The sequence below is a fragment of the Thunnus maccoyii genome, chromosome 1 (assembly GCF_910596095.1).
Source record: "Thunnus maccoyii chromosome 1, fThuMac1.1, whole genome shotgun sequence".
Taxonomy (NCBI): Eukaryota; Metazoa; Chordata; class Actinopteri; order Scombriformes; family Scombridae; genus Thunnus; species Thunnus maccoyii.
In genome coordinates, this window is record NC_056533.1 from 28,802,602 (window position 1) to 28,823,553 (window position 20,952).

The following is a 20,952-nucleotide window of genomic DNA, read 5'->3' on the forward strand; positions in this document are numbered from 1 at the left end:
CATTATTAGTTATTGAAGTTTTTCTGACACTTTATGAACCAAATGTGAAAATAAATATGATTAATTGATAATGACAATAACAGTTAATTGATTCTCTTGTATCTAAAATTCCAACTATCTAGGTCCAGATTAACCTACCAAGGGACCTTTAAGACAAAAATGAGCTGTGGCCTCCTATCGACCACCCTGTTTCTCCCAACCTCCGTGCATTGTGTATGCATTTTTAATTAGTTTGTGATCATTTAACTGAGCAAAAATGTATATAGGAATATGCAACATGTATACACAATATAAACTATCCTAAAACAACACTCACATCTGTATATACATCGAAAGAGTTATTTGTCACAAAACTGTAACTGTGCCTCCTGTACATTCTGGCTGTGGTGTGAGACTAATTGCCACACAATGACCCAGGAACTTTTGGGCCCTCTAAGGTCATGGCGGCTTGGGGCAGTTACCCGCTTTGGTTGGTTAATCCACCGCTGCTTGTATCAAAAACCAGGGAGAAATTAATAAGACTAGCCATGCTAGTGGCTCTGTGAGGCTGCAATTAGGCACAGTAGTGCTTTGAGCTAAATGCTAATGTTAGCATGCTAATGTACTCACACTGACAATGTTAACATTCTGATGTGTAGTATAATGTTTATCATGCTCACTATCTCAGTTTAGCCTGTTAGCATGCTAACATTAGCTAATTAGCACTGAAAACAAACTACAGCTGAGGCTGATGGGTCACTGGTCGTACAACAAGGTATTGGACAGGTAAAAATTGACCTGATGATTGCACCACAGGTCTTTCAGAGGCACTATAATCTAACGCTTGATTGTCTAGCCTTGCTTGTAAGTTGCTTTGGCTAAAAGCGTCTGGCAAATGACAAAATGTAAATGTAAAATGTAGAGGAAATTCATGAGATCAGCAGAGTCATTATGATTCATTTTACGGGAAGCATGAGTGTCCGTACAAAATGTCATGGCAATCAACCGGTGTTGAGATATTTTTGTCTGGACCAGAGTGGTAGAAAGGCTGACCTGCAGACTGACATCTCCTTCCCCAGAGCTTTCTCACTAGTGTGGCTAAAAATCAAATGCTAGAGCGTGATTTAATAAAATAACTCCAAAAATCAATCTCATCTTCCAGGCTGACCGCTTCGAACTGTCATATGTCATGTGATAGCACACCTTTCCTCTTTGTTCGAGCTGTTTTGACCACATCAGAGCTGCGAGGTGTCTACAGTCATCTCAGGCTGCATTCAGGACAGTCTGCAGTCCCCTGCTACTCTCATTCAATACACCTAATGTATTTACATAGCAGAGTTGCCTCTGACCCTATATCCTGCTCCCAGTGTATCCGGCCCTATAGATCTCCTCCTCCTCCTCCTCCTCCTTCTGCTCTCCTCCAGCCCACCAGCTTTTCTGTCTCACACTCATAGACAGACACGCACATACACACTGGGAGAGTGGCTTTCCACTAAAGTGAAAAACAGGAAATTGGATGACATTGTTCGGTGCGCCGACGTCAGCAGTGAGAGATAGAAAGAGTAAACAGCTTCCTCCAACCCAGAGCTGGGACCAGGATGCAGGGAATCTTGGGATGCCTGCCCTGCTCGTGCTTCTTAGGAAAACGTGCATGGCTGCCCCGTTCACTAACAATCTCCAGATCCTGGCTCTCTCTCTCCCCCCTCCCACTCTCTTCTGGTACCACTTCTTCTTCAGCTCTTCAGCGTCACTTTGTCCCTCTTCTTAAAACTTCTCCACATGTGGTTAAGTAGAATATTACATGCAGAGCTAATAATACTACAGCAAGTAGTTTGAAGTGTTGGGTTGATATTGGTCTCTCAACTAGTGGTAGGGTGCATTTGTGTGTGTGTGTGTGTTTGTGCGCTTGTGTGTGCTCTTGTCTAAAAGTGTGAATCAAATGGAGATGAATCAATGTTCTTCATTATGTCTGATTAAGGGGAGCAGTCCCAGCCACAGATGTGGGACGCACACTATGTACCAGACAGACAGACGGACCGACAGACACACTAACTCTCACACACAGAGCTAAGTGAGGGACTAAATGGCACTGAGTGACACATCAACCTCACCGCACGCTGAGCCACTCAGATAGTAGTGCTAGCTGCCCATGCTGTGTGTGTTGCCTCAAAGAGAATAATTCACTTTCATGTGTGGCCACTTACATTTGCCGCCCATAGATCTGTACCGAAGCCATCGATAACAATGGGGTTTCAAACCTGCAACCAGATCTAACTCTGACAAATCAATGACCTGCAGACACGATAACTAGCCTGGCAAACACCTCAGTAAATTCAGTTTGTATTCATATTTGAAAGCAAAATTGCGCAGTATGAATAAAATATGAAAAAATGTTTAACTGTATATGATATGGCTGCAACTAATGGTTATTTTCATCACTGATTAATCGTTTTGTCTATAAAATGTCAAAAAATGGTTAAAAAAATGCCTGTTAGAATTTCTTTGAGACCATGATGGCGTCTTTAAATGTTGTTTTGTCTTATCAACAGTCACAAATCCAAAAGATATTTAGTTCACTTTCATGTATGGCACAGAAAAACTTCATATCTTCACATCTGAGAAGCTGCAACCAGCAAAAGTTTGGCAGTTTTCTTGAAAAACAACGATTATCGAAATACAGTAGTTGCTGATTAATTTCCTGTTGGTCGACTAATTGATTAGTCGACTAAATGTTGCAACTCTAATATCCACATCTATGTGGAGGAGGAAAATTAACATGCTAATAGGATCTTTAGTATATTTAGTGTCACAGGAACTAATAAACTACAAGCTACAATACGTCGATCGCACAGAGCAGCAAGTCAAAAACAATAACCAAGATAAATGTAAGTATAGAAAAAAACATATCAAGCAGACATAAACCTGGAACTAAGACCCCTACATAGACAATTCCAGGATAACTAGTCTTCTGTTGAACGTCCATTATCGTATAAGAGTGTTGCATAACACTGACATTCAGTTTAAAATCAGTTCAAATAAACATGACAGTTGGTGTTGATGTAAGTGTACAGTATGTATACACTCTGTACGCTAGTTAAATACACATGCGCGGTATATAGAGTGTATACATATAGCATAATGTTATATGATATGCGTGTAAAAGTAGCCTCGATATGTATATGACAGACAGTACATATCGTATACAAAACACATTTTTGTATGAGGTGTAAAATTTGTATGAAAATGTCCAGTACTCTTGTATAGCAAAACACACAAGTATTGCTTGAATATATGCAACTATTACAAACAGTAAACTTTACAAATACACACAGTATGACTTCTAAAAGGCCTGTGATAAATCTACGACCTCTCTGCGGTGTTTTCATGCTTTTCCCCCGGTGCATGTTGGGAAAGCTTCTAGCCCTCTTCCGACATCTACAGCTGTCATTCACTCACTATATAGGGAGTTTATGTAGGTGACTATGTAGTGTGTTAGTTGGCAAATAAAATAAAAACACTTTTACTGACACTACTTGAGTCATTCCTTTCATCGGAAATGATGGCAATAAGCTTTATGTTAATAATCTTCAATGTACACTACATTTTTCAGTGTATTGTGGGATATTTTGAGTCCACTATTGAGAGTTTAATAATTCTCACTACACATTTGTGACAGTACAAAATGTCAAACACACTCATCTACTCAAAATGAATATGCGCAGAGAGTGCAGAGGTGCTGTAGGAACGACACACATTGCCACTGTTTATGCCCTACCTGTGCTCTCCCCTCACCCGTACTTCCTTTCTTTCCATGTCCTCCCTTTATGTATTTTTTTTTTTTTACATATTTGATCTCTCTCTTTCATTACTTTTTGTTTCCTGATGTACAATATATGCATCTTTGTCTTTCTTTAAAGCACTGTCTTGAAAGCAGTTTGTAAATCAGTCTACCTCAACCTGGCATGACTTGACTACACTGACTAAAAATGGAGGCAAATGATACAAAACATGAAATACAGAGGGTCTAATATTTCTATCTATCCTTATTGTTCTGGTTTGCTTTGCGACTGTAGCCGAAGCAGTAAAAAAAAAAAAAAAAAAAAGACTCCTGAGTGAAAAAACACTACCCTCCCCCACCCAAATAAAAATTACACACTTGTCTAATGTGTTAATGTTATTGCAGTTCATCCATTTAGAAAAATAACAGCAACCGTGTGTATTCTGGCTCTGTCCACATGTCTTATCCATGGTGACCAAGCCCACAGTCAGCCAGGCAGAAGACTTTAGTTGAGTCACTGGCATGGCTGAGGGAAACTAGGCCACTGTGGATTGGTTTGTCCCAGAACATCCTTGCTTTCTCTGTATTTCTATCTCTGCCTCTCTCTCTCTCTCTCTCTCTCTCTCTCTCTCTCTCTCTCTCTCTCTCTCCCGCTCTCCCCCTGTCTGGTGGAACGCACAAAAGAGGAAAGACCAACCTCACTGAGCAAAAACTACAACGTCCTGCGAGCTAAACAACACGCTGTAAAAGAAATATTCTGTTGTTGTGTTGAATGTGTAAAAAAAAAAAACAACTCCAACTAGATGTTTTTATTCATCTGATATCTCCCAGGGTTCTTCTCTCTTGTCCTCTGTCAGATACAATGTCATGAGATGAACAATGTGTCTTCTTTTACTTTCTATGACAAGTATTCAGCTGTGTGCACATGATGGGAATAAAATAACTGGCTACAGTAAATGAATAAACATTTCATGTGATCTCATCTATATTTTATCTACTTTTACTTTCCTCATTTAGTCTTTCTAATCTTTACTTTTCCCATTGTTACACTCTTATGTAAAGGACATATGTTGTTTTGTACATAAGGTTTTCTTTACAAAACATAAAACAAGTTGTCTGCATCCTTTCGAAAGTAGTAAGTAAGTAAGTAACGCACTCTGAGTTGTACTTCATGTAAAAAGGTGTCATATCAATAAAATCATTCACTATCATTATCTTTTCCAACACGATGCATCACTTTGCTTTGTCAAATTTAATCTTCACAATGTTTTATCATTTCATTTAACATTACCCAAATAATGTAGAATTAGTACATTTTTAATAGGGCTACCACTAATGATTATTTTCTCCATTATTTGAAATCGACAAATTAATCTACTGATTAATTTCTCAATCAATCAATTAACAGTTTTAAAATATTTTTTAAAATATTATCAATATTTATCCTATTTAACTGAAGGCACCTACAGTAGCTACTGTGGTCAATAGCTGCAGCCTTGTATTTGGAAATAAACCACAAAAATCTTTTAACAGGGATTAAATCGAATAAATCTTGGGATAAATCAAACAAGATGAGACCATTTTTCAGGGCTGGAAGATTTCTAGTGGGCAGATTACATTAAATTTATTTGGCAGATGCTTTCATCCAAAACTTACAAACAAGACTTACATTAGGGGGAGTAAATTAGGGTTTAGTGTCTTGCTCAAGGATACTCGGACATGTGTGCATGTGAAACCAACCCCACCCGCTGTAGAACATTAATGTTATCATCAAGCCCTGCCCAGGTACATGTGTACACTATGTCAGGCTGACACGATGACATGACATGTTTAGTTATTTATGTCACCTTTTTCTCAACAATTTCTGACATTTGCTAGGATTTCTCCACCAAGCCTGAACTGAAACACACCAACGCTCTTCAGCTTTTTGCCCGACAGCGACTTGATCTCCTGTCACAAACTTGACGCCCGTCATGTTATGTACTGTGAACCTAAACACAGTCATTATACAATCTGTCGTGACACCTGGTATCATCAGGTGGCAATATGGGCTGCAATGTGAAAAATGTGCCCTTATTCTGAGTCTCAAATTCCTCCAGTTTTTTTTCCTCATTCCACTTTGCTTGCTGGAGAGAATCATTATGACTTTGTTGTGATTTCACAGAAAATATACAGACTAGAGGAAAGTGACAGTGACATGTTGGTCCTTGTTTTCAGTGTTAACTGAAGAGGCCAGTAGACTTAGGCTCTGGTAAGTTAAGTAACAGTAAGTTAATCATTTATGTAATGCTAGCTTGCTATGCCATATGCAAGCTATACATACAGAGACTTATTGTAGATAGCTCTGTAGAGCAAAGTATAATTCATGATGAAACAAATGGAACTGAAAGGAAAAGGTAGTTCTACAAAACTGAAGCGATAAACTGTCAAAAATGCAGACCTTGTAAAGAATAAAACACTGTAAACTAAAGTACTTTTACTACAGTATTGTTAAGGCACTGATGCACACTTCTCTCATATTTTTACTGTCCCAAATACAGCAACTTCTAATCAGTTGTGCAAAAGAGCGCAGATACATGCACACATACACATTCATTGTTTTTCGGGCAGTGCTTCCAGAGTACGCCCTGACCTTTATTCTGTCTGCAGTGACATCTCTCCTACCTCACCAGATAGTGCGGAAACTCAAGCATACGGGAATGCACATACACACACAGAGGGAAGACACCAAGTAACTCACAGGAGAGTGAACTTGTCCTGGAATTCAGTCCCAAACGCCCTTGAATGACGTCCGTGGTTTAAAAATACAGAGTTTGCAGAAAATGGATAGGTTACTTCATCCTTGGTGACCTGTCCCTGTTTCTCACTGGTGTTCCACACCTTGCAAGCATCGCCTCAGATATCACACAAAACTGTCAGATTATGTGAACAGATGGTCCGGCACAATCGCTGTTTTTATACAGTTCAACAAAAGACTGAAGAAAAGGGAAAGGAAGGAATAGATATCAAACACATGCATGCCTGTACACACATATTGTACACAAAGACACTCAGAGAAGCAGACCACAGCAAAGCAGTGCTGTTTTTTCCTTCTGTAGAGCTAATCTGAACATTGTGTACTTCTATTTTTTGAATGAAATAAAATGTTTATTTACTGGATATTGTATATGTGTGTGACATCAGAGTGCACGCAGCCTTCCCTGAGCTCGTGACGCTGTCTACGCCTGCCTGCATACCGTGTGTCCATAGTGGCGCGAGTGTGTATGTGATCTGTGCGTCACTGTGCCAAGGAGAGTAACTGAGGCCTGGCAGCGGAGCAGCTCCTGCCGACAGGCCAAGTGACGAGGGTTAGAGACTGCGCTCAGAGCCCTCACACACTGGCCTACGGGAACATGAGAGTAAGAGCGGGAGCCGGAGAGAGACGCGCTCATTAAACATGGACAGAAACACACAAGGCTGCTCGCTACATCGCTGCATGTAAGCTAACTGCCAAACTGCAACGGAGCTGAGGCTGGGATTTCTGAGATTTCAATTCAAAAGACAGATGAGGTTTTAATGAGATCACATCTCCATATGTCCAGGACTGTTATGCATCTCCTGTGGCTGTATTTGTCTAAATTAGTGTCTTACTTTTCCCAATTTCCCTCTCCATCTTTTTTTCGGAGTGTGTCCAAACTGTGATCTCAATATGACCCTGACCTCTTTTAATATCCAATTTTGAGTATCCGATAGCAACTTGAGCTCTATCCAACTCTCAAGTCTTAGTCTGTGATCTCCTGAGCCTGATGGTGAAAGGCAGTGTGTATAAATTATACAGCAGTAAGCGTGCATGGTTAAAGGGGTAATCCAGCCATTTATTAATGCACTTCCATGAGGTTGGGAGAAACGAAAGGTCAAAATCAAAGCAGCCGAGGCCAAGATATCCTGACTTTTAGTCCCTAGTAAAAGGTCAAGCTCCACAACCACTGGATCCTACATTTCCCATAATGCATCTCATTATACTTCCTAAATGCTTACTTCTTTCAAACCCCACATCTCCAGTTTGTAATGCAGGTTTCTTTTGTAAATTTTAAGTCTTAAGCTGACATCATCAGGGTTACTTTTGAGAACTAATGAAGAAATTACGCAACTGTTTTCAGAGGCCGAGTAGTGCTCCTCATCTTCATGTGAAAAAAAAAAAAAAAAATCGATGGGAGTGCCCCTTTAAAGGAAAGATGTGGCTAATTTCCTCTGTATCTACCACCAGTGTGCATGAATTAATTAAATGAATGAGTCAGAGGACAGATCCATGAGAAGCTGAGCACTTTCTCCAATGTTCACCTTCAAGGTATTTCTGTCCTTATCCAGATTACCCTGAAATCCCTATAAGACCTGGACAATCCTAAGCCATCCAGGGCTCTGGGGCAGCCCCTTACTAAAACCTCCTCTTTCTCTGCCCCCTGCAGCCGTCTTCAACACAACTGTTACTGTAGCCCTGCTTCACTTTCCCCTTCCATTCTATTCATCCCAAATTACCCCAATTTTACTGCACATAAACACCACAAAGAATATTTCTAATCATCTTTTCCCTCTTTGTTTTCACCGTGTCTGCTTGCATTTATCAGCTATAAATCCAAACACTACTCTGTCTGCCATCAGACTGTCATTTGCACTGTGAAACATGGGCAGCTGTTGATCAGGCGCATGCAGTCCGCATTCTCCGTCCTCTCTTAACTCAGTCCAGGTAGGGTCAAAGGCCAATAAAGCAAAAGGACAAGCTAAAGGAGCTTGGGAAGTCTAAGTGGGACACTGCCTGGTCCAGTGACACTACAGTTTACTGTAATCTTACCGGGAACCTTTCCATTGCAGTCAACCCCTCCTCCTTTTCAGTCCAGCCAAATACATGACAACAAGACAAGCAGAGTACAAACAACAAGCTACACAAGAAAACCGTCTGGCCTGAATGAGAGACCATTAGTCTACAGTAACTTTGATTATGTTGCCAGAGCCATACCCAACTGTACAATCTTAATTATCTTGCCAACCTTATGGCCTAAAGAGAGGATTAGAATTATCAATACGCCCACTGCAGCCACACCACCCCCTTCTCTATCTGCAACTCTCTGTGGCTCCACCTCTCCACGGCACGGCTTAGATGTTTTTGAAAATATCAGAAGCGGTTCTCCGGGGCTCTTCAGATGGCTGTGAGAGCATTAGATAATCACTGTACTCCCCCTCCTCTTCACCTGCTAAAACAGGAGCACTGATGTCACCATTGCATGAGGGATCAGTGAGTGACACGAGCTGGAGCGCCGGGCTGGGGCTTGGCACAGAAACTATACTTGACTTACACACACTGAGGCACATACAGACACACACACACACAAGTGCTGACTGAGGAATGGGGAGGAAGTTTGTAAACACACACACGCATAAAACCCAGATGGGTAGAAAATGAATGACAATACAATGAATGATTAAAGAGGAAAAAAAATCTATGGATATGTCGTGATAAAATAAAACAAAACAGAACAAAAAAAAAACATAATACAGGTAAAAAGCTCCTGTCTGGATAAATCTAATATTGCTGTTACATAAAATTCTGTTTTAAATGAGATATGGCAGCAACTGTTATTTTTGTTATGAATTAATCTGTTGATTATTTTTACAATTTTGTCTATAAAAGGTTGGATCAGAAGCTTATGATTTCCCCGTAGGTCTCAGATGATTGACAGTAAGTAGAGAGTGATGTGATGCCGCACCAATATGAAAACACTCAACATAGATACAATGAAAAAACAATAACATGCATTTAAGGCTTCTTGTTTACTGCAATGGATTATTTAACTCTGGCAAGATGATGTACAAATTGTGCATTTTGTGCAAAAATGAATGACTGAAAATGCCTCTGCTCATTGTGCTGTCTGCTGATTGTGTGGCAATATTAGTAGGAATAATGTAATAGAGAAAATATGCAAAATTTAAAAAAGTAAATACATTATTTTCTGATATATAATATATAATAATATTTCATATAGATACAAGCAGAAATTCTGGTTGCACTGCATGCAGCTAAAACAGATGACCTGTGAGGCATGTAATCTGACAGGTGCAGCAGGTATAATAGACACAGGTGCTTTTGACAGACATAAAGGAATGTTTCAACTATTGATTTATTAGAAACTGATAAGTGTGCGCTTCATTGTTTCATGTGCGGATGTACATTACTTTTAACCGGGCATGTACTCTTTTGTTTCCATTGAACATTTCCTGCTCTCCTATGGCTGCCAACACGCAATCTATATATAATAAGTCTGCTACTCGACACACATCATGCAACGTCTGGATGTTCTACTGTCTTTGGTAAAATAGAATAAATGGAACTGACTTAAATATAATAGACGTACATATTTTTTTAACCAGCTGTTTTAAAAACTTTTGAATACATGCCAGTATTTTCACACCAATAGGGTGAACTTTGACTGAACTATTGTAATAGTGAAGATTTTTTTTTTTTCTTTTTTGTTGAAAAAACCTAAAAAGTTACAGGCCAATATACACACATACATTTAGGACTTGAATGTCTACAGAGAGGTTTTGATCATGAATAGACTAAGCACTGCAGACAGATTCACTTCCCGTTTGCTGCAAAATTCATTTGCATGTCACAGTCAAATGGTTTTAAGTATTATAATTCTGTTGATAAGTCACAGTAAAGTATCCTTTTGTATGTGGTAAAGACTAAATCATCTTTTCTAGAGCAAAGGTCAAAAATCTAATTTGAAAAGACTAAAAAAAAAAAAAAAGATGACAAAGAGAGGAACTAATAAGATTATATTTGAACTGAATTGATCCCAAAATGTGTCCTTGCAACCACACATTAGAAAAACAACACACACCATCTGTGCTCTGCTCACTAAAAAAAGTGAGGGTTATATCAAATAGGGGATACAGTATATCTTCAGAGCAAAAAGGCAGGACACACTCCAGAACGTTTTGCGTCATAGCTGTGTCCATTAAAACAAGGAAGGAGACAAGCACTGCTGGCTTAATGCAGCATTGAGCTGCTGAATGAGTGTCTTTGCGTGTTTACTACAGCCAATAAGCTCCAGGCCTGTTCATTTAAATCTGGTGAGGCTCTTGTCTGCTCAGCGCTTCTTACCTGAGGAGCGGCAGTAAAATGAAGTCAAGGCCTCAGGAGCATTTTGATACCAAAATTGTTTCAGATCAACTGCCAAATTTTGCAGTGAAATTCCCATTAGATTTATAATTTAATACAAAATCTACAAAATTGGAGCTTTGTAAATCTTGCCGCAGGAACAGTCTTTCAACATACTGTGCTGTACACAACCTTTCCTAAGTTTATTCTGGCTGCAAGGACAGTGGTGTGACGGAGCGTGAAAATGGCCAAAGTACTCCAGTAACCAGATGCTGTTAACATGGCTGTTAGCACTGTTAACAAGGCGTGTTGTGCATGGTTACAGCAGTCCACAATCGCTGAATAAGGCTCTCTTCAAGGGGAGATTAAAAACACGCCTATGGACACTGACACTGTGACACTATGCAAGTGAGATGACTCTCAGATGAACTCCACCTTTGAAGGAACAATGATGGTGTGTTCTGTACATGATGTACTTTTCAAAACCACTCTAAAGTGTGGGATTAAGACCTTGAGAGATCTTAGTATAGAGGGTATGCACCTGACATCATTGTAGGAGCTGCGGGGTGCATTCACATGAAAAAAAAATGTTTGAAAATAAAAAAGTTAATAGCTGTGGTGCTGCCGACTACACAAATAGACTGAGATGTTTTACACATTGCCAAAGGTTAAGGAGAGGAGAAGATAATGGATCAACATACAACTAGAAACCTGGTGCAGAAACTTGGATATACTGTATAGAAAGTTTTTGAAAATAGTAATATTATGGGAAAAAACGCTCTGCTTTCTTGCTGAGATGAGAAGATTGATACTGTTATAGATACTAGCTAAATACAAGCTAAAGTCAGGAGATGTTAGCTTAGCTTAGCTTAGCATAAAGGCTGGAAACGGGGGAAACGCCTACCCTGGGTCTGTCCAAAAGTAACAAAACCCCCCCTACTAGCACATATTGAGCTCTTAACTGAACATGTTATATCTTCTTTGTTTGATCTGTACAAAAAGCAAAGTGTAAAAACGACAAGCTGTAGTTTTACGGAGGCAACTGTCACAGTGACGACAGGATTCCAGGAAGTCACTGCACCCGGCCAGGAATTAACCTGGCACACAGCCCCAGTAAAACCACAACTTGTCATTTTTACATTTCAGTGTATTAAATGGATTAAACAAATGAGATATAACCTTAATTATCTTTAGAGGTGGCGGTAAGTGTTCCCAAAATGTCAGTCTATTCCATTAATCACTTTTTGACGGTTCTCTGTATGACTACTTGATAGAGATAGTAAAATATAGTATACAGTGTGTCAGGAAATTCAATTTCCGGTCAAAGTTCAATGTCCACTGACCACTGACTAGTATAGTATGATGATGATTTTTGATTCTGTAGTTCTTCAAGATGTTTGTTTGTTTTCCACACAGATCGCGTCCCTTCCCATTCACTGCAGCTATCGTAACTTAGTTGGACACTTATGACGGTGAGGGGAGCTGTATCAGTAACAGATGTAAAATCTCTTTTATACTGTTTGCTATCCCTCAGCTAAACTCACGAGCACGTGACATGAGCACATACACGCATTCAGGACACAAATTCTACATTTTTTAAATGATTTTTAAATTTCTATTCATATTAACGTATGTTTAAATCATTTAAAACTGTGCACTGTTTTCTTTTTTTGACCCATTTCTATTTTGTGTTTGTATTAATGTCATGTGTTTATGTGCTTTTTAAGGTTATTAAAAGTGTTTAATTGATTGATTGATCAATGAACGACTTCGATAGTGGCAGTAGACATGGTTGCAAGACACTCCATCAGTCAACAAACTAAAGAAAATTCAGAAGATCTGCACGCCTAACAGGGCTTCAACACAGGACTGTTTTCTATGAACATCTCACCACTCTTTCTCACTCTGGTAGTCTCCAGTCCGGTCTAGAACATACTAGATCTGAAAGCCACATTCAAAAACACACACCGCTAGCATGGCACCACAACCCCTGCAAATGCTCACAGCTTAGAAAGCCCAGAAATTGGGAGAGACACAGTCAAGGAGGAGCTTAAAAAAGGCCACCAGTGAACCTGGGCCCACTCACATCTACAGTACATTCCTGTGAGCTTCTGAAACAGAACAGAGAGCGCAGCTACAAAGTAAACACTTGTAGTGCCTTGTTTTGGAAGAATACCATTTCCATAATCTCATGAAACTATCACATGCTGGCCTTATGATACAAAATTCTTAACCTGGAGGGGGAGCAGAACAAGCTTTGAATGTGGCCTTATTTGTTAAGACTATTTAAAAAACAATGGAAGGTTCTGTTTCATAAGTACATGCACCCAATTGACACCTCATAAGAGAGCAAACTCCTGGAAATGAAGAGACCCACTGTATCTACACAAAGGGATTTATTATATTATCCTAATTTTATTTCTACACAAGATCACCCTGCATACAGGGGGACTTAGTTGTCCTTACATCAAGTACTGAAGCTGCTCAATGCTCAAAAACAGATGAATATTACGTTAAATATATAAATACTGTAGCTTGAAGACGTTTGAGACATCTGCTGCTGCTAATAGAAACATCTTTATACGGCGATAAGCTCCAGAGCTGCCAATACATCAATCAGAAGACTGTGGGTGCTCTATGGGCCCCATCTCGCTTCCTCTCAACTCCTTCAGCTCATGTGCCAGTGGAGATAAATGACATGGCGAAAAAAAAAAAAAAAAAAAACCCTCACTGCCCCTGCATACACACTGACAGGAAGGGAAAGACAGGGTCACAGTGCAGCTGACGTTTTGTTTAAATAAACCACAACGAGAGGCTTAAGTCGTATTTAAAGCAATAGTTTGACATTTTGGTAAAGAGGAGAGGTAGATCGATACCACTCTCATGTCTGTACGTTAAATATGAAGCTACAGTCAGCAGATGGTTAACTTAGCTTAGCATATAGACTGGAGATGGGGGGGGACAGCTAGCCTGGCTCTGTCCAAAGGTTAAAAAAAAAAAAATCAGCCTACCTGCACTTGTTTGTTTAATTAGTACAAAGACCAAAGTGTGAAAATAATATTTTGTGGTTTTACATTTGTTTTACAGGATATAACGTGTCAATTAGAGAGCTTTAGAGGTGCTACAAGGAGCATTTTGCTACATTTGGACTGACCCAGGCTAGCTGTTTCCCCTGATTCCAGTCTTTGTGCTAAGCTAAGCTAACTGGCAGCTGGCTGTATAAATATATTTAACGGACAGATATAAGAGTGGTAACTATTTTCACATTTAAATCATCGCCAAAAAGTGAATAAGCATATTTCCTAAAATGTCAAATTGTTCCTTTGATCAAATCCTTAAAAAATGTTATCAGTTTTTACATATGTGTGTGTCATCTGGGTGGATGGAACTTTTGCTCCAGTGGGAATCAAACCACTAACCGTGGCAGAGTGCCAGGGGTTTGTGCCATGCTCTGGGCTATAAAGGACCATTGTGCATATACACATGACATCCTTGATAGACATAGATAAGCACAGTCCATCACTAGATCCAATCACCAGCTGTAAAGACACAGACGACAGCAGGGCCATTGAAGTGAACTGAATGTTAGCATTTCTAAGGGCGCACAGAAGGAGACTACTCCCATTGTGTATTAAATCATATATGTGATTGTGGCGATTAAAACAGTTGTAAATTCAAAGCAGAAAAATGCATTAACTTTGGACATTCAGAGAAAAATATCCAAGAGTTTTTATAGATCAAGATGATCTTGATATGATCTTGATAAACTAATGAAAGAAAGTAAAAGAGAGAAAGAAAAAGAGCCAATATCAGTCTCCCTCCTCTCAGCCAGCAGAAAAAGCACAGTGGATTAATTCATCACCATGCTAAGCCTTTGCCCTCCTCTGGAATAAATTACCCAATGACTCTCAACTTAGACTAAACACACACACACACACACACACACACACTACTGACCAGAGAGCACACACAAAAACAGCGGGAGAGAAAACTGACAAATGGAGAGGAGCTGTGCAGGTCAGAGGTGTGTCATATCTTACTACACACTCTTTTAAAAAAGGATACAAAGTAAGATGTATCACACCCTGGTGTTTGGTTCAGAAACTTTTTAAAGTTCTGTGCTGTGCGCTAGCAACAGTTAAGTGTTTCCCAGCTGAGGCTTTAGTTCAGAAAAGCAACCTTGTGTACCTTGTCACTTCTGGAGATGGGAGGGTTTAATGGGGGGAAGTCTGAGGTATATGGGTGAGTGATTCCACCACTTATGTTAATGCATGCAGAGACTGGAATCAGGCAGCAAGCAAGATGGTATTACTCTCCAGATACTTATAAGCTTAGCACCTTTTATTGCCCTTTTCCATTTATAGTAAGAGGTAATGGTAAAACTGATTCTAGTCTTGCCGTTCAGGGGGAGAGCTACTTGATTTCCTTGAGTGGGGGCAATCAGACTGAAAAAGTCAAGGCCAGATAAATGGTGTTGTGTTTGGCTGAGGTCTTTCTCTGTCTGTTTGGCCCTATACACACACAGAAAAAAATGTCCACTATCACAGGACCTTGTACTTGAGCCTTATCATCACCAGAGCAGCCCAGATGGTAACGTACCCTTGACAAAGACTCACATCACACTCCCAAACTTCCATTGAATCTTTCTCACATTGTAGACGCCTGCACATGTTCTCTCCCCATCTCTCTCTCTCTCTCTCTCCCCAAGTGTAAAAATGTAAGCAAAGATACAGCACAGTTTTAACATTTGTTTTAATTTCAGTTTCGCAATAGGCTAAACGTGTGCTTCGCTGTATTGCTAGACTGCCAGCTGTGTGTAAATGTGGATGAGGATTATTATCCTTTAGGGGATGAATGTTTGTGCTCTCTCTCTCCAGAATCACAACGACACAAGCTGAGGCACCGACATGCACACGGAGAATGGAAACAGAATAATTAGACGCACCGACCATTCAGTGTAATGTGGATCTCATTTCCTTCTACCTGGGCTGCAACTTCCGATTATTTTCATTGTCAATTAATCTGCCACTTATTTCCTCGATTCGTTTATCGGTCTCTAAGAGAAAATAGTTGATCAGTTTCCTGAAGTCCAATGTGACATCTTCAAACTGCTTTTTTTTGTCTGACCAACAGTCTAAAACCAAAATTTACAATCACATTAAACAAAAAAAGCTGCAAATCCTTACGGACGGAACAACATTATGTTTGGCGTTATTGCTTGAAAAATGACAGAAACAACAAAATTGATTATTAAAATAGTTGCAGATTCATTTTCTGTCGATCAATTAATTCATCTCTACTTTCTACTGACACCTACTGGGATCTGATACAGCTCTGATATTGCAAAGAAAGCGGTGACATTTCTGAAAAGCTCTATTCCAAAAAAGTCCAAGATGCAACCTAAAACGTCGTTTTGTTCACACCAACAGTCCACAACCCAAAGATACTCAGCTTACTATCATATAAGACTAAAGAAACCAGATAATATTCTGCTGGAACCAGAGAATTTTCAGCATTTTTTTCTTAAAACATGACTCCAAAACGATCAATTGATTATCAATATTGTTGGCAATTAATCCATCTGTCGATCAACTAATTGATTAATCGACTAATTGTTGCAGCTCTAAATATATCCCAAAAGAAATGCACAAAATCAGTGCTTTTCACGATGACATTGTGTTGCGAAGGGCTGATTAACTCTAGGTATCGCACGCACACAAATCCAGAACAATCAATAGCCGTTATTGATCTCTTATAGGCAGAAGAAATCAAAAGAGCTACGACAAGCAGCAGCGACATGTATCACTGAGCCTCAAACGCATCACGGCAAGTTGATGTACAAATTGCTCTTAATGGCAGCGAATGGTTAACAAAGATAATACAGTCGAACTCTACGTCTCTATACATTATGGTACGATTAAACCCGGCTGCTTTCTGGAACCGGCTACAGAGGATGTTAAAGATGACACCTTACAGAACGGTACAGGATTAACCATTTCCAGCTGAAGGAGATTTGTATACCATTAGTCTAACTCAATCAGGAGACTAATTCAATCAAAGGCACAGTGGGCGTCTTGACGTGGGGGCATCTGTCACACCGACTTCTCACTGCATCCTGTGGTGACATTTGGCCACAAAATTCAGCTTGACAGAGGCCCTCAAATAGCCTGCGGTCTGTCAGACAAAATGCACACATACTCATGAAAACATACACCAACACACAGACGCACTCATGCACAAAATTCACAAGATCACACTTCTTTTTCTTTCTTTTCTTTCTTTCTTTTTTTTTTTTTTTTTTTTACAGACGTTTTGTGTTTGCGGACGCCTGCAGACATACGCAAACATTACAGTACGAGCTGTGTTGATTTTATTATCAATTTGCCACTCCTTGAGGCTTCAACGCCATTATTCTTCATTTGCAGATAGAATAACTGTTCTCAACTCAATATTGCTTCATTATGGAGTTTTCTACAAATGGGATGAGGCCTTTTGCCAGCACACATGGAAACCAGGATCTTAAGATGACATCTCTCTCTCACTTCCAAAAACATATCCACCTGCTGTTTAACAAAGACACTGATATGTTCTTCTTTCTGTGCATGTGTAACCTCTTACACAACACATAAATGCCAAACACTAATAATGAAATTGATCATCCTCTCTTATGAGAAATAAAATCTTTTTTATCCCCTGCATGCGTACAAGCAGCACATTTCATTATGCCACGGTTAGTGTAATTATTTCTGGCCCAATACACAAATGGGACTGTTATTTTTTGGGATGATGTAACATACTGGTAGCAAACTTTTGTCACTCAATCCTTTCCGATGCCAACTCTCATTTCCATTCAGATATTCCCGTTTAACACTAACAGTTTCTGTGCGTTAGTTCTCCGATTTTATAACCTGAAACACAAAGTTTAAGCCTTGATAAGACCTGCAAGAGGAGACATACTATTGAAAAGCAAAACTGGTGGAAAGGTGAAGCAGAGGCCAAAGCTGTGTCAACTGAAAAGAACTGCGTTTGGCAACAGATATCAATGCTTTGATTCGGGTTCTAAAGAGATTATTCTTATTGTGTACATATGAAGCGTCTGAAAACTGGGGGGAAAAAAAAAAAAAAAAGGAAAAAGCTTTATGCTGCTTTATCTTTGCAGGTCTAAAACACTCCTGCAACCTACAAAAGAGAACAATACCTGAGGTTAGATTGGAGGCCTGTGACCTTACGACCTTCCACTGAGTGTGTATCATGGCCTAGTTCCTCTATATTTAAAAAAAGCAGCAGAGCAGTAATGTTAAGCAGGGTAATTTAGAGTTTAAAGGCGTTAAAATGAAAAAAAGAAAAATAAACTGCAATACAGGGGTTGTGCTTACTGTACTGAACACTGACTTTACTTCCCCCCCTTTACTTTAGTCTACTAGAATTTCTACTGTATATCTTTTTTATAAAACATTTGTATTAACTATGACATATAACTTACAGTAGTGTCCTAAAATTCATTCTTACAGGGATTATATAGGTCTGTTCTGTTATGGATTAGAGGTTTCTCCTGAGAAAAAAAAAAACTTGAACATTCAAACATACACCCTCTCTCTCTCTCTTCACACAGACATCAAGTGTAATGAATGTAGGTTCCCTCACCTTGCAGCTCGGGGGTTTTAGGGGTAGTCCCGAGGCAGGATTTCCTTGATGCTGAGTGGTATTAGTCTGCTGGGGTGAGTGGGAATCCTCGGACTCTTTTCCACTGTGGTAGACCACCCTATCAGAGATATGAATACTTGAAGCACAGCCCATGCTTCAACCCACTTCAGCCTTTTTCTTTTTGCGCAAGTGCTTTACTTTGAGGGCTACCCGAGTGTCATTCGCTCTCTTTTTGTGGGGTTTTTTTTTTTTTTTTTTAAAAAGGTCCACTCTCTCTTCTAAGCTTTCATTTTTTTTCTTAAATATATAAATACATATATATCATCTAGGCCACAGCAAAGCCGGTTCTCCAATTGCTCTAACACAAGGCATGAATAATATATCTTTCTATCCCCACCCCCCGACCAGGAAGCTGATTTCCTCCCTCTGTTTTTCACATGAAGTTAATTGGAGATCTTTAATCAAAGCAGCTATTATCCTCGAAAACTTGGATTCCGTTATTCTTCAGCTGGGCTGCTCAGATCCCCATGGACGATTTATCCCTCACTCCGGCTCCTCTTCTCGCCTTCTTCGTACCACATCACCATTTTTTCATTTTTCCTCAACTTCACTGTTATCAAGTAGGCCTAAAGAGAAACACACACACACCATGCAGTCCCCAGCTTCATGCAATAGTTTTATCCATTTTTTGTGTCCAAGCTTTCATGTGTAGTCGTCCTCCCCCACCCCGGAGCCATCAAAAATGATGCTTTTTTTTCTCTCTCTTTAACAATCTGGTTACCCACTTCAGCTCAAGACACGGGCCATAAACCGGTTCTCACGACACTTTGCTCCAGTCCTGAGCGGTTCATCATCAACAGGCTGAAATATTCACACTGCAGAGTATTATTCTGGCCAGTCGCTCCGATGTCAAACACCCCCCGTGGAACATAATGCCATGTAGTCCGACACAACACTCCATTTATCTGCCCAAATTCACCAATTTAGGAAACGGAGAAATCTTGGTGGATGGCTTGCAATCTCCATTCAGGCATCCGCTGCCCGGTTGAGGATGATCCGCCTGATATAAGAGGTCCAAACCCGGGTGCAATTGGCTACAGTGTTACCAGGCTCCACGATATTCTCTCATTCTGGAGGAAAAAAAGGATGTAGAGGCTGTCACATTGTAATATGTGGAGGTACCACCTCTGGAGAATGCAATCGCTTGAGAGAGACAGAGAGAAAAAAAAACGAAAAGAAAAAAAAACAGAAGACCGCTCCGTGTACACAAGTTTCGGATCTGAAATCGGGGACGGCAGGATTATTTAAGGTTGAGAGAGCGGAGATAAGGCAGAATCGAGCTACATATTGCTGATTTTGTGTTTGTCTTTTCTCTGCCTTTTCTGGCGTTTGCCCTTCCAATTCTTCAGCACTGCTTGACAGCGGCACATCCAATAAAAGCACCCGCAAGGATTGACCTACAGCCTTTACTGACGTTAATGCAAATGAGCTCCGCGCAGCTAATCGGCGTCGTGCTCGGCGCCGCTGGGTGGTCCTCCGCTTTCCGTGGGAACTTTGAAAGCAGGAAAAGAGCTCACAGAGAGAAACACAGAACTGGCTGCAGGTATGCTGAACGTTTTCCGCAGATGGCACATGTAAACCGGCTGAAAGGTCTCTAAGGTAGGGTTTTACGGTTTTATTTAGCGCAAAATGAACATTATTTAAAGAGGCAGTCAAACGTTTTTGAACACGAAATAAGTGAATGTTTTTCATTAATTCTAGACTGTATGGGATACCATGTGGGCCAAAATTAATTCAATTAAAGGTGCAGTGTGTAGAATTTAGTGGCATCTAGCGGAACAGACTTGGCAGAAATGAAATATATATTTAATATAATAAGTATGTTTAATTAATGTATAATCACCTGAAAATAAGAATCGTGTTTTTATTACCTTAGAATGAGCCCTTCATATCTACACAGGGAGCGGGTCTTCTTCTACGGAGCCCGCCGTATTGCACTGCCATGTTTCTACAGTAGCCCAGAACACACAAACCAAACATGGCTCCAGAGAGGGCATTTTTGCATTGTTTGCGAGTTTTGCGGCCACCGTAGGTTTTCCTAGACGCTTGGAAGGGAAGGGTGAGGGGTATTCAGTTGTTTGCAATCTGCAACCTCACCACTAGATGCCGCTAAATCCCACACAAGTGGTCCTTTAAGTAGCACATCATAAAATAAATAATAATATAGCATGAAAAAATGCAGAAAAATATAAAAGTTTTACCAGTGATACCTGGTGTTTGGACATACTCCGATTACATTACTTGCCCACCACCCCCACTGTCATTTTGCTTTTAAATAAATAAATAAATAAATAAATAAAACCCATTTAGTTCATTTTCGCGTATCAGCTCCCACGTTCATCAAATAAAAAAC

At 39.9% G+C, this 20,952-nt stretch overlaps 1 protein-coding gene across 1 annotated transcript in view; it reads right to left on the reverse strand.

The window, feature by feature from the left end:
• pde8a (phosphodiesterase 8A) overlaps window positions 1–19,967 on the reverse strand; it is a 45,872-nt gene extending 25,905 nt beyond the window's left edge. Inside the window, exon 1 of the mRNA XM_042414012.1 lies at window positions 18,540–19,967. Coding sequence (XP_042269946.1) covers window positions 18,540–18,692 — 153 coding nt within the window. The 5' untranslated portion in view covers window positions 18,693–19,967. The remainder of the gene's footprint in view (window positions 1–18,539) is intronic.
• Between the last annotated feature and the right edge of the window lie 985 nt (window positions 19,968–20,952).